Source organism: Buteo buteo, chromosome 12, assembly GCF_964188355.1.
Source record: "Buteo buteo chromosome 12, bButBut1.hap1.1, whole genome shotgun sequence".
NCBI classification, from domain to species: Eukaryota; Metazoa; Chordata; class Aves; order Accipitriformes; family Accipitridae; genus Buteo; species Buteo buteo.
Window position 1 is genome coordinate 40,529,997 of NC_134182.1, and position 14,643 is coordinate 40,544,639.

Sequence of the window (14,643 nt, forward strand, 5' to 3'; positions counted from 1 at the left end):
TTTGCCCCCCCCCCCCGAATCAACATGCAATGGCAGAAAGAGAAGGCAAGTCTCAGGAAGAAGCCAGTAGAAGGAGTAACCATGGCCTTAATTTTCTTGACCTCCCTTGGACACCTTACCTTAGAATATCAGGGTGTAAGAGGTTCTGTTTGTGTAGAGTCTGGAGTCTTTCTCCATGTCTAGCTTGCTCACATATTTTAACTTTTGTTTACCATAACCTTTACTATCCTGCATTTGCCATGCTTGATTTTTGGCTACTTAAATTGTTGATGGTTCAAAGTGAAGTAAATACTAGCATAAGTGACTTGGTTTTTAATCAGATTTGTTCTTAACTCATACTAGCATAGACTGTCAGAAAACAAATTCTGGATATGGTCTAGAGGGACAGATTATGAAAGGCAGTAAAACTTAACACATTTCTTGATACAGTTCCTTTTTTGCATATTTTTACCATACAACTACAGTTGCAGCCAGATTAAATACAAGATTTGTTTCTTTGAGTTTGTTTATGCCAAAGGACAAATACAAAGTAATAAAGCCCATGTCATCTTGGGGGGAAAAAAAAAGTCTCATGAGGTTTATTTTGTTTTGGCAGGTTAGTCCTTTTAAACGTGAAAATGTCAGGTTGTTGAAGGACAAGATAGATGTCTTTCAACAATCCTTTCAATCAGTACAAGAAGCTGAAGGGGAGACTGGCTTCTCTGGACTGTCACAAGTGGATGATGCTTCCCAGGAAGCACGCTGTTGTAAGTTGATTATATTTCTGGTCAATGATTTATCTTAAACATCAGGTTTTCTTTTAGGCCAAAAAGTACAAAACTACAAGCAGTTAATATAAAACCAAAAAGTCTTCCTTTATAAGGATTGGCACAGGTTTTCATGTTTGTTTAAACCCATCTTGTTTCCTGGCGCACCCTGGGTTAATGGTTTCTCAGAATAACCCCTGAAGAAAAATGATAACTAGTATTTTTTGTGACTGTTTCCTTAGTTTTACTTTCTAGATTTATACCCTTTAATTGACTTTTCACTAAGCATTGTTACCTCTCTTGATCGTGATGTGCAGACTTTTGTTTAATAACTTTAAAGTGCAGTAATTTTAGAAATCACATCACATTACTGTGGTGTTAACATCCTTATTTCTTAATGAAAATAATAAGTATTGCAAAAGCAAGTCAGGGCAGTGCTATGGTAACTGTGAGAAGATGATAGTGTACAACAAACTACAATGCTTTACTTCGCTGGTATTGGTGGTCTTAATAACATTTATATGAAAAGAATAACTACCTTTGTTTTGAAGATTTGGTAATGTTATTTTCAAAGTAGAACTAAAACATGCATGTGTCGTCTTTTTCTTGACTAGAAAATTACCTAGCTTTTTTAATTTCACCATCCTTTTGGTGAAGAAACACAAGAAGAGCATTCATTGAAAACACTGAAGTTTGTGGTTTGTTGTTTGGTTTTTGTTCTGTTTTGTTTATAATTGATGCAGCTCCAAACAAAGTACCTTATACAAAAGAGCGGAACCTGGATCATTGGAGTGAAAAGTTCATGTCAGACAACAGTGGAGCTGATTTGAAAGAAAACTTAAGACAAAATTTGACCAACAGCAGTAAGTCTGATACCAGGATCTCCACCATCTTGTCTTTGTGCCAAGATGTGGCTGTCACTGAACCTGCTGCTGCTGTTTCAGAGGTACTTATGTAAGTGTGGGAAAAGAACACGGAGAAAATAAATAGCACAGCAAATCTCCTTTGTAAGAATTTACATCTTGTTATGACAAGTCAAAGCAAGCAAAATCTTGCATGGACACTGATCCATTTGGACTGACAGTGAATATAGCCTAACCTCAGATATTTGCTGCTGGCTCTTCTGAGGCTGTGCTCAGTTTTCTTTTACATGCAAGTGTTAAATGTGGATGCTATAAGCTGTTCCAGTCAATAAGATTATACTGTTTTCTGATAATCACATGGAAAAGCTTATTTTATTCTATTAATAAAATTTAAATATGTCCTAATTCTTTTGAATCTGCAGCTGTAACTATGTGAGATGTCAAATTCACAGATCTGGCAAATACAGCTTTTTCCAGCTGTCAAAACCAACTTTACCGATCATTGGGATGACTTTGAATACAATTTTTAATCTTCACCTTCTATCTGTTCAGCAGTTATTTGATATTCCATGCAAAAAAAAGGATGTACTTTGTATGCAGGTGGAGAAGTTAATTTATCTTCTATATAAGTATGTCTAGTGATACTTTTATTAGTGTCATATAAAAACAGTGATGATGGGGTCCATTTTGCTAGGTGTGTCCTCTGATGCTGCTGGACCTAGCAGCTTCTGAGTTGTAAAACAGCTGTGATAATGTAACACTTGTATGGAGGTTAGGAAGAAACTTCCTAAACTAGTGACTAAAATATACAGGTATTTCATTCCATCTTCTTTTCATTTCTGATGTCTAATCCTTTTAAGTATTTAGCCTTGGTGTTTGGGGAAAATAAATTCAACTAAAGTAGTGGATGATTGAGAGAGCTCTGAAATCCTTGTCTATGGGGATTAAAAAACTCTGTAGTTCATGCTATTTTAAAAGGCAGCATTTGCAAGCAGCTTTTTATTTCTTTATCATGTTGTGTAGGTGTGTATATAAATAGATGCTACATATATATATGTGTGTATATATATATATGTAAATCTTGTAACTTTTTCTCTAGAAATGGGTTTATGAGCAACACAATCCTACTGAGTCGTTGGAAGCTGTTCTAATTAGAGATACCTTAGAAACAGGCCATGGTAAGAGGATTCATCACTATTATAATCTTTGTTATATTGTTATTAGAAAGTAAAAATACTTAGAAAATTTGTAAGGAAATGTTTCACAAGTAGTCATCCCATGTCTGTCGTCTTGTCTACAATTTATAATGCAGTATTAACCTGATATAACTTTGACATAAAGGCTGATGGGGTGGGGGAAAAGGCACTGCAAATAATGATTTATTCAAGTGCTGTTACAGAGAAGGCTGAAGTCCCAGTTTAAAAACTGAATTCAGAGCTTGTTCGGTACAGCATAGCATTAAACATGTTTTTACTTAAGGACCATTCATAGGAAGGAAATAGCTTTTATGAGACGAGCTGAAATATTTGGAAGGTGGGGTAGGGCCTCTGGGGTGGTATGTTGGCAGTTTGATTCTGATAGAAAAAGCAAGCTCAAACTGAGACACAGGCTGGGAATAACTGTTTAGAGTTTTCCTTAATTTTGCTAGTCAGGCCATTTTTAGGGAAAAGTATAGTTCAGTACTTCATGCCTGTGAAGGAGAGAGGAATGTTAATGTACAGAGTGCCTCCATGTACATTAGAGAATACTCCCTGCCCCGCTTTACATGGATGAGAGAGAAATCCTTATGTGAAATGTCTTTTCCTTCATGCAATGCTCCCATTTTTCTTTTGTATGTTTTGTAAATTCCTCAAAATATGAAATGTACATGTGGCACAATAATAGTGGAAATGTAGAAACAAATGGATTTTTTTGTGATGTTGATGTACAGAATCTATGGAGATGCGTACATTTATAGTTCATGTTGCTAATACTAAAGTCTTCTCAATTTTACTTCAGTCTTTGTCATATCTGTCTACTTGCTCTAAAGATTTCAGTTCTGACCACATCACTAAAGATGTTAGAAGTAATGTTATATCAGATCTAAGCAGAAAGAAAGTTAGTTTTGGAGAAGAACTGAGCCTGGAAATATTTGATGAAAGCAAGCCACCTATCACACCACCTATCACACCACTACAAACAGGAAATACTTCATTAAATGAACATACACAGAGTGGCTCCCATCTGCGATCTGTATTGAAGAAAACACCAACGAAGCAACTAATGGATAGCATGAAGGTTGGTTAGCTGACTTACATGGAGGTACTGATACTAAGGATGAACTTCTGCAGTCGTTATTGAACTGGCAGAAGTTGAATTGTGGTTAAAGATACTTTTTGACTAACTGACATGCACTGGAAATAATTTAATGCTGTCAATGGATATCTGTTTGCTCTTTGGTCATCTTGGAAGCTTTGTTTGAAGCTTTAATGCTATGAGATGATCCATATGTGTGTTGTTGAGTTTTATTCATTTAGAAAATGAGTAGGTTTTTTAAACAATAGGAGTGATTATTAAATGTTGCTTACAGAAAAAGTTATTTTCACTTTTGATTTGAACAAGGACAGTATTTTAATTAAATGGTATTGAATAGATGATTGTGTCACTTAAATTTGATAGGAATACTTGGACGATGCAGTTGACGGAGGAGGAGGTGAATCTCTCGCAACCTCCAATTGTGCAAAAGTCTTGGAACCATTGCAAACAGGTCAGATTCCCCTTTGTTTTTTACACAGGCAGAGTATTATGTGGGATCATAAGGTTTTTCCTCTTTGGTAAATGTGAAGAATGATATGCATTAACCACCACTGAAGTAGCTCATGTGTGGCATCCTACTCTATGAAAATAAAGTTGCCAAGGAAAGTAATGTCTATTTAAAAAAATCCCACCCCAAAACTTCAGAAAGCCTCTAATACCAGAATAGAATCACCTGTTTTTCAAGAAATTTTACACTTGTCAACTGAAACTTGTGGAACAGTTAGGCATTTCTAGTCTTCTTTTTTTTTCTTCCTTAATTCTTGATACTGTAATAAAGCTATAGTGAAAATTCTGGTTGAATCCACAGGACAGGTAGAGGTGGTATTTTGCTGTTTGTTTGGGGGATGTGTGACTCTTTTAGAGAATGTTAAGACTCATAAAAAGACCTTGAAAAGTTTCTGCTCTATGAAAGTGCTGGTTTAAATTCACTAAGCAGTCTATGTATTTCATTACAATAGAGAAAACTGAAAGACATAGCTCTGAAAAGCCGAAGAGGAAAAGAGTTACTTTTGGAGAAGTTCTAAGCCCAGAAATATTTGATGAAACTTTGCCTGCAAATACTCCATTGCGCAAAGGAGCAACGCCAGTCCGTCATCCAGGATTACAAAGTAATAGCCCTTTTGCAAGGTCAAGTCTCATTGAAGAACCATTATCCCAGCCGAACTTTGATTGCAATGATGTAAGTTTTTTGTTGGTGTGGTTCGGGTTTCTTAACTATAAAAACAGCCTCTTAGTCTCTGTGAATGTTCAATTTTTGTTTAATTTTTTCCTCAGTCTGCTTGGTTTTGAAAAGAAATTGCTAAAATATTAAAATACAGTCTGCTTGAAGCTTTAAAATGACATTGAGAACTTTTGCTTTATGAATTCTAAATAGCATTTTGGCCTGCAGAGCTGTTTTTAAAGTTGAGTATTGGTAGCACGTGAAATGTTTTTGCTTTGGCTTATTCATATACTTTTGATACTGTATTTCTTTTTGCCGTATACAGCAAATGAGCTGCTGCATTCTTTAAGGTAAAAAAAAAAAGCAAATTGCCTGGCTGTTCCAAACATTAATGGACCAGGCATTTTTCAGTATATATCTGGTATAGTATATTGCCAAAAAAATTAACTTTTTTTTGTTTAAAGGAATGTCTTGAGCCTTTTCAAGAGTTAGTGGAGGGTCCTGTTGCTGCAGAAGACCTCTTAGCTGTTGAAAATGCAGAAGGTAACCCCAGCTTGTATTTTTGTCATTAGATAATGTGTCTTTCTGTATCTGAAAATTGAGAGGTGACACAAGGGGGTTTTTGTTTGTTTTTATACAGGGGTTATTTCAATTGTGCTGAAACTTAAATGCTCTTGCTTTCTTCTAACGATCTTTGCAGTAGTTGCAGTGTTTACCTGTTGTTCAGGTTATCTGGATGTTATGAGACCTTGTGGTATTTTTCTGTGAAAGTGTCTGATCAAATTAGACTTACTGCTTTAAGCAGTTTGGCTTACTGTCTTGTTTCTGATATTGCAATTTTGATGTCTCTAAAATAGCAAGCAAGACAACAACAACAAAAAAAATTGAAAGGGGGGTGTGCATGTGTATGTATGTATCTGTATGAAAGCTGTGTAAGTGCTAATCATTTTGTTACCAAATCCTCACAAGTTTTGTTTTCCTGTTTTGTAAAGCAAGCTGGTTTTTTGTTTGTCTTTTTTTTTTTTTTTTTTTTTTTGCCATGTTTGATAGTCCTTAAGACTAAGTTGCTAGTTACTGGGAACTAAGATGACTAAACATGCTGTGGACAATGTTAGAAATTATGTGGATAATTTCCTCGAAATGTGATTAACTTTTTGTGTTTAAACTCAATCAATATTCTTATTTTCTTCATATATAGTAGCAGAAACTGACAAATCTGACATGATAAAAACTCGTTCTTCTACTAAAAGGAAGGTAAGTTTCTTTAGTGGTGAGGTCTGTTTTGGTTTTTTTTTTTTTATGACTTCGGGCAGAATTGTTACCTTTTATATGTCCTGATGTTTGTAAGAGTTTTTATAGCTTCAGGTATGAGGTTTGTATATATCCAGGTATATGGAAATATCTCATGTTAGTGCAGGTAATTGTCTTAAGGAAATCTCATTTTTGAGTGAAAGTGATTTTCCAGTTATTAAGAACATTTTTGGTTATAGCCTGATGCTTAAATTTACTATTTCTGTTGAATTTTCCAGGAACTTTCCCAAACAGTCTGACAAAATTTGGAAGAGATTTATTCATAGACTTTCATTCACAGGGTCAGGGGCTTCGCTCATGGGACTCTAAAAACTTATAATCACAAAAAAATGAGGAGAATAGAAATGAAGTTTTCTGTCTAACTTTTCTATTTGGTTTAATTTCTTGGAGACACAGGAACATGAGATCGAGGCTAATAAAGTCAAGTTTGTTCTGTAACCTGTGATGAATTTTCGGTATCACTGAAAATGTGATTGTGTTCCCAAGTCCAGTGCTAAAGATTTTCAGTATTGTTAACCTTTTTGTCTGCTAGCCAAAAGGCAGACAGCATATGATACATGTATGTCTTCTGGTTTCTGGAATTTTAAGATGCATAGAATTTGTAGTACAACAATTTCTGTAAGAAGTGCTTTCAGACTTCAGTGTTCTACAGTTGTAGTGTGCTTTCCTCTGAAAGGAATAGCTGAAGATGAAAATGTACTATTTTCTCATTAGAATGTCCTGTTTGTACAAATAGGACTATATTGTACTGTGTGAAGAGACTAGCTTTATAAATCTTAATTTCGAGTTATGAGTGTCTAGCTTTTATGACCTCATATATGAAGTAACAGAGACCAATTACAATGTGATTCTTATGACTGTTGGACTGTGGTGTATTTTTAAAAAAAGCAAGCTTATGCATGTGCACATATACATGCACCCCAACAACGGAAAAATTCATGTTCCTCAACAGTGTAGCACCATTTCAGAGGGGACTGATTTTAGCATCTCAAGAGCCACAAATACTAAGAATGTTAAAGATACTAAAAATCCAAGAAAGAACAAGTTTCAAAAACAAAAGAATATAACCACATCTGCTGCCAAAAAGACACCAGTAAGTGACAGCCCACTGCAGTTGGTGAATGCTAAGTGTCTCGTGTGTGTTTTACGTGATTATTTTGATCTTTGTAATAAAGATTTTCTAAAGGGCGTTACGTTTCCTGTTGCTGCCAATACTTCTTCGTGCCTATCTTGTTTTCCTACACTTACTGCCCTACCCCCCTTTCTTACTGCTTGTTAAGGGTGACTAGAAGGCTTTAAATACTTGTAGGGCAAAAAGGATACTTTATGGAGGTGAAGGGGGGGGTGTGTCACTTTTCGGACTTCAGGGACATAAAACAAGTTTATGGTTCTTCTCTTACCGAGTGTATGCAGTAGTAGTTCTTTGAACTCACCCAGTTATATGCTGGTTAAGAATTGTAAAGGTGTGAGACTTCTAAAAGATTTTTGCTTTCATGTATTGGAGGGAAAAGCACATATTCCTTTTCAAACTAAGCATGAATGAAGAACCTGTAGTTTTGAGCTGACGGACTAATTTCTTTGACTTCTAGATTTGGTTAAATGAAACAAAAATCAGATCTCATGTTTGAGAAGTAATTCTACTTTGCTCTGAGTTTTTACGTTAATTTGTAGATGGCAGAATGAGTGGAACCCTCATTATAGAGGAAACAATTGTTATCTACCAAAATGCAGTAATGGTGTCACTTACTTGTTGGAAAATATTGACAGGATCATTATAATTACATTGTGCTCTATTCAGTCTTCTCAATTATTTTCAGAAAATAAAACATACAGGCTATGGGAAAAGAAGAAAGAAAAAAGTAAAAAAATCTTTATATGGGGAAAGAGAGATGGCTTCTAAGAAACCTCTTCTCAGCCCTATCCCTGAAATTCCAGAGTTTTTCTCTTCTGCCTCATCTCCAAACTCACCAAAGGCGACTGTGTTTTTTTCAGGTAATATGGCTTTTAGTTTTGTTTTGCCTTGCTCTTTGTGTTGCTTCTGATTTTTTATTTCAACAGTTGATAGTTATCTTGAGTTCTGTGCATAGGTAAAGAGCCCAGTATACATTTTTTACTTTTAATTGCCTCTGTAATAGTAGAGTCCAGAGGATCTAACAGATTAATAATCTCCATATCCAATTGGATACATTTAACTCTTGTTGGACTCCAGCGTAGAGCTGATTAAAAAAAAAAAAAAAAAAAAGCAAACCCAAAACAAAGCCTCTCTGTTCTTTGACTGGATACTGATGTTTTCATAGTCTTTAAAACTGGTAAGTTGGGCATGAATAGTTAAGTGATGTGTAGTAGCTTTCTGGTTTGTTTTTTTTTTTTTTACCCTAGCTATCTGGAATGGTTACTTAGAAGGTTACTGTGATGTAAGTAAAATACTATAAAGCTTTTGTTCTAACATTTTTAAAAAAAGGTTTGTACATTCACAAGTAGAGTCAAGTAACCATGTGTTTATTCCAATTCAGAGGACCTATTTTTAGACGATACCAAATCTGGGAATGCTCACAAGGATGTTCAACAGAAGCCAGCAGTTGAAAGAATGAGAGGGAGAAATGTCTGTGCGGTTCATATGTATTCAAGCTCTAAGGACCTGGACATTGCAGAAGCCAGCAGTTCCAATAATACAGTGTTTCAAGTGTCAGATGGTGATCTGAAGTCTGTTTCTGGCATTGCTCATAAGGTAACTGATATGCTTCATGATACTGCTAGAAAATAAGTCAGAATTGTGCTTGATGTTGTTGGATCAAAAAAAGTCATGTTTTGGGGAATAAAAAAAATAAGAGTGATTAAACATTGGAACAGGCTGCCTGGAGAGGCCAAGGAATCTCCATCCTTGGAAGTAGGTATTCAGAACCCAAATGAACAGGGCCTCAAAGCAAGTTAAGTTTGGCCACACATTGGAGCAGACTGCAAGATGCAGGATTCTATGTGTTCATTGGGGTTTTCCGAGAATAACTAGACTTGGTGAGGAAGACGGTAGCAGTTGTTTAGTTGTCAGCTGTTTGAAAACAGTTTTTTGTGGATTACCTTTTGCCTATATTTAAAAAAAAAAAAATATATATTTTTTTTTCTCCCCAGTTTTCAAACATTGTGCCAGATGCAAAGTGTGTTTTTGTTACATCTGACTATTTCCAACAAGGTAAAGAGACTGCATGTGTAAAAGAGGCAAAAGAAAGTGGTTCCTTGATAGAAAATGAGAAATTACAAGGAAATCTCCTAAATAAGGCAGAGCGGCTAAGTGGGCTAGAATTTCTGGAACAAGAGGACACTAGTGTACCTGAAGGTGCCCGAAGAACTCAGTGTCCACCGAAAGATTCTATAAGAGGTAGTCCACCAAGGAGAAGAAGAAGTAGTAGTGCCATCTATTTTCCTCCTGTTGAAAAATTGGAAATAACTGGAAATGATTTTCCAGTTTCTTCCTTTAATGTGGAAGAAGTCTTATCTGTTCCTCAGCTAAAAAATGACTCCTTGGAGCCTTTTAGAAGAAAGAGCGATGACAATGGCGAAAGAAGAGTGAGGCGCAGCATGAGATTACATAAAGATGCAGAAATTGAAGGACTTGCATGGATTCAAGTACCCAATGAGATTCCAAAGAACCCTCCCCTGCTAGCTTCTGCTTGCAAAACCAGGAGAACAATAAGCACATCCATCCTTACAGAATCTGAGAATATTCACCATAGAGAACAAAATCTCATCCAGTTTTCAGCACCAGGGAAGGAGAACAATGACTCTGCTAATCCTGCTGATGGCCCTTGCAAAAGATGGAAGAGGAAAAGCATGTGTGTATCCACACCTCAAGAAACAACTTGGTCTCAAACCTGGAAAAGGAGCATAACAAATTCTGTATATAGGAAGGTCAGAAGGAACCCAAAACACTATGAGGGAGTAGAAATACCTCTTGAAAATAACATTTAGCAAGGTTTCAGCTACCTCTGATTTTCTAAACTGAAGGTCAGTGTTAGATTCTTATGTTCTCTCCCTTAAGTGCTGTTTTCTTCTCTCTCCCACTTATATTGCCTTACTTATTATTTCCTTATTAATTTTCTGGATAATTTAGAAGTGATTTTCTTTATCTTGTTGCCTAAAATGCTTGAAGATCAGAACTGCGTGGAAGACCTAGCTTGGCTCAAAGCATTGGTCTGGTAGACAGTCATGGCAGGTAATCAAGAGGATAAAAAATTTTTCTCCCATGATGAAGTGAATTTGCCATCACCTCTTTATTGTAGTCTACATCCTTGCTTATGTGTTTTCATACTTTAGTGCTGTCTATAGAGCAATAGCAATTAAACACTGCTAATACTATAAAAAAATCAACAAATAACCAGTTTTCTTTGCAACACCAGGTTCAGTCATTTCAAGAAGGCAAAGACAATTTTTCTAAGCTGAAAGGATTGCTTCTAGGGGCTAGTGAATTTTGTTGCAAGATACAGCAGCAAGACAAGATACAAAATTTAAATAATGTTTATGCATGCATTTGTATGGATGTTATCACAGTCTGGGATTTTCTTGTGTTTAGATAAATGTTTACAGTTGTGATACCTGCACATTAGTGTGGGATTTTTGCCCTTGAAACTTAGTCATGATTGTTAGACTGGATGTCTTTATTCGACCATCTTGCTATACTTGCTCCGCTTGCAAATGCACAATCAATATATGCAGTTGCTAAATGGAGACATGTCAGCAAATGTGTGACTCTCAGCTGTTTTAAGTAAAGAGGAACAAATCTGATAGTTCAAAAATATGATCTGTGGTGACAAGTAACTTTTTACATGATTGGGAGTTGATGCTAATCCATATTTTGCCGATAGGGCTCTTTCCTTTTTTTGAAAGAGCAGAATTCAAGCTTAAGATTTTGTTATATTTTTGAAGTTTAATTGAAGCAGATGAAACATGAATTTGATTTTAGTAGATAAACCACGATGTTGTAAAGTATGCCCTTTCAGCTAGAATTCCTTGAAGTGTTGATGTTTCCCATGTGCTTGATCATTCCTTATAAATTGCTTTTGAAATCTGCGTGAATTTTCTTCCAGATTTCAAAAATATCCTAAAAAACCTCTTGAGATTCTCTGCAAATAAGGAAGAACTCACTTCTGGCTTGAAGGGGAGGAGTAGAAGGCGGGGAAGCTGTTAACATCTTCTGAAAAGGCTTTGCTTTACCTTCTGGGCACGAATGGGGGTAGAGTTCCTATACATAAGACTAAATTTTGTGTTGGAAAGAGTTAATGAATTCTGCTTCTCTGCTGTGAAGGTTGGTCACTTAAAAAAAAAAAGGCTTTTAAATCTTTATTGTATATAACATTAATTTTAAAAAATTAAATTGGCCAAGGAAAGTGAAACATTCATCATAAAATAAAGCTGTAGTTCATTTCTGGACACTTCCAATCTTTGGTGTGTGTATACTAAATACAGTGCATATTATTCAGTAGTTGACCTGTCATCTTACTGTTTTCATTTTTCTAGTTTGAACAATGTAATAAAAAGTGATGACTGTAGGTGGTCTACTTAAGTATTTGCTGTTGCTTTCATTTTTCATACTGTTCTGTTTCAGCCCTAGTCAAATACCTGTGCCAGCTTGAAGGAAATAGCTTTCTGTTGAAAATGATCTCTGCTGTGACCTTGTTTTTAACATTATTGATGTGGAATAAAATACTTTATGTACTTGGCTGCTTTTATAAAGCTTAAAAGCAAACAGAACATTTTCATTTTTATGCATGTTTTACTTTTCTCTACAGACATCATCAGTTTTTCCCAAGACAAGAACTCCTAATGCAATTTGAAAGAAACTTCACTACTTAAATGCTTTTCATCTTATGCTGCTTTAGAAACATTACTGAAATTATCAGAACAGTTTACTTGATGTTTTATTTTGGGGTTTGCTTTTGTGTCACAATGAAAAGTTTTAGATTTGGAAACAGAATGGCAATAGTTACTTGGGTTGAATCTTGTGACAGCAGTGTGTTGGTTTACCAGGAGAGGGCAGTCTGACATGAGTTTTTATGGTTGTAACTTTAATTTGAAATTAATATCATAATGTACAAAACCTTTGAAGAGGTACTAGCTAAGGTTAGAATCTAAAACTCCTTGAGATTAAAACTAATAATAGCTGCTACTTCTAACATTCAAAAGAAGATCAAACCAGCAACTGAACTACGCACTGACATTAATCTGGAAAAAATGAAATGCTTATGCACTGCATTCAGATATGGCTTTCTATATGGAAATCACATTGCACTTTTAAACACAGTAGAGCACTACAGTTGAGCTGAGATGTTAGGGTTTGCCTAACAGCTTTTAGAAACCAAATATAGCAGTGAATGAAACCTTTGAAGATGGTAGGTATCAGATACTGAATACCAGACATGAATAATCAGGTCAAGTAAAGAGTTGTCCTGGAGGAAGAGGCAATAAACTAGTATGTATGATACTAGAGGGCTTAATCTAAACTGCTGCCTAGAACGTGCTTTTTGCGATGTTGCTGTCCTATGCATCAGTCACAGCAGCACTAGAAGCGAATTCTCCCTAGAGGTTTCTTGAGTGGATAGGCTAAGTGCACTTTAGATGTGAAGTGAAGCATAAGTAAAGTCAGAAATAGAAGAGCAAGGGTAAGGAGAAGAAAACAAAGCTTGGATTTTCCTCCTGGCACAGCTTGGTTGAAAAGGGTTGTTAGGAATTATATGTAGATGCTCGATGGCAGTTTGCATGGCTTTCGTGAGGGTGAGGTTGGAACCTACAGAGAAGTAAAGAGGTTGCAATTAACGGGGCTTAATCTGGAGAGGACTTGAGAGGAGACAAGTCTTCCCTTATGTGGAAGGTTGTTTTACGTGGGGATGTAATAATCTGTTCTCCATATCTGTACTGAATGGGACAAGAAATAATGTGTTTAATTAGAGAAGAATGTCTGTGTTAAACATTAAGAAAAAGTGCCAGCAGCAGAGATAGTTGAGCACAGGAATACATTGCCTTGGGAAGTTGTGGAATCTCCATCAGTAGAGGCTTTTAGGAATAGATTAAACAAATATCTGTCAGGAATGACATATGATCCTTCCTAAGGGTAAGGATAGGGCCTGGATGGCCTCTTGAGGTCTTTTCTGGCTGTTTTCTGATTGCTAGAGATTAGGGTTGCAAGAGGTGATTTGGGACTTGCCTAATAGTTAAGAGCTGAGATAGAATCTGTCATGGAATAGGGAGCCGGAGCATTGCTAACACTGGGGGCTGTTTAGCATGGGAAGGAACTGGGGAATTTGGGAGAGCGCTCTTCATGCAAGGCTAACAAAATAGTCTTAGTACTTTCAGATCTCACGTGACTCGCTGCTCTTCTGCAGAAGAGTATCTCTATAGACTCCTGAAATAGTGTAACCTACAACTTGGTGGCCGTGCTGTTACGCAGGAAGTGTGAACAGCGGAGTGAACAATGCTGTTCCATTTTCAGATTTGCTTTTCTAAAATGGAGTTAACATTAACCTTTGAATGACCAGCAACTTTATTATCCCAGTTCAATCAAAAGTAGAACTTTCTGAAGTGGTCTCTTGTCTTCATTGCCATGGGGGGGGGTAGGAATTAAAATTAAGGTGTATTGCATGCAAATGCAGATGGGTCTCAAGAGTCAAGATATTTTGAGTTTGTGGTTCTAGTTTTCAGCTGTTAATTGCAGCACTATCTCCAATAGATTTTAATGGTATTCTGTCACATTAGTTAGCTTAGTCACTCTAATACAACAGTTTTGTTTGCAGCAAAGTCAGAAGTGTAAAACTGAGTTCTGTTTCGGTTTGATCGGTGGAGCATCACTAGCCAGTATGTTAGACTGGGCAGCTGGCTGGTGCAGTCTCCCATTGTGAAGGCTAGCCTCTATAGCCTTCAATTTAAGTCACTGTTCTGACTTCTTTTTTTTGTGCAGTACTGAGCTCCATGTCAGTCTGTGCATTATAGTGGTATCTAAATATGGTGTTGGCCACTCTCACCTCTCATTTACTCTCCCTGCTCTTCTAAAGGGAGGCTTTTTCTCTCTTTAGAGGGTTGTGATAAAAATTACTTTGTGTTTAAAAGTACTTCACTAACGTTAAGTGCCGTATTGTATAGACTTTAAATGGCTTCAAGTATGTTAGTAGCTAACACTAAGTGTATATTGCTGAATAATTGCATTTAGTAGATTGCCATGTAATTATCATGCTCTGACTGACATAGAGGACAAGTGGTGGGTCTTAGGAAGACTGATTATTTT

The 14,643-nt window shown here is 36.2% G+C and overlaps 1 protein-coding gene across 2 annotated transcripts in view; it reads left to right on the top strand.

The window, feature by feature from the left end:
- Positions 1-14,643, top strand: part of CDCA2 (cell division cycle associated 2) — a 31,626-nt gene that overhangs the window by 2,178 nt on the left and 14,805 nt on the right. Inside the window, exons 4-16 of one of the 2 annotated variants that reach the window (XM_075043594.1) lie at positions 596-746; positions 1,490-1,692; positions 2,709-2,787; positions 3,639-3,886; positions 4,268-4,355; positions 4,864-5,084; positions 5,531-5,609; positions 6,265-6,320; positions 7,330-7,470; positions 8,195-8,369; positions 8,891-9,105; positions 9,504-10,376; positions 10,483-14,294. In XM_075043594.1, the coding sequence (XP_074899695.1) occupies positions 596-746; positions 1,490-1,692; positions 2,709-2,787; positions 3,639-3,886; positions 4,268-4,355; positions 4,864-5,084; positions 5,531-5,609; positions 6,265-6,320; positions 7,330-7,470; positions 8,195-8,369; positions 8,891-9,105; positions 9,504-10,340 (2,493 nt within the window). In that variant the 3' untranslated portion in view covers positions 10,341-10,376; positions 10,483-14,294. Of the gene's footprint in view, positions 1-595; positions 747-1,489; positions 1,693-2,708; positions 2,788-3,638; positions 3,887-4,267; positions 4,356-4,863; positions 5,085-5,530; positions 5,610-6,264; positions 6,321-7,329; positions 7,471-8,194; positions 8,370-8,890; positions 9,106-9,503; positions 10,377-10,482; positions 14,295-14,643 lie in introns of those variants that run through there. The other variant, XM_075043592.1, reaches the window with a different exon arrangement.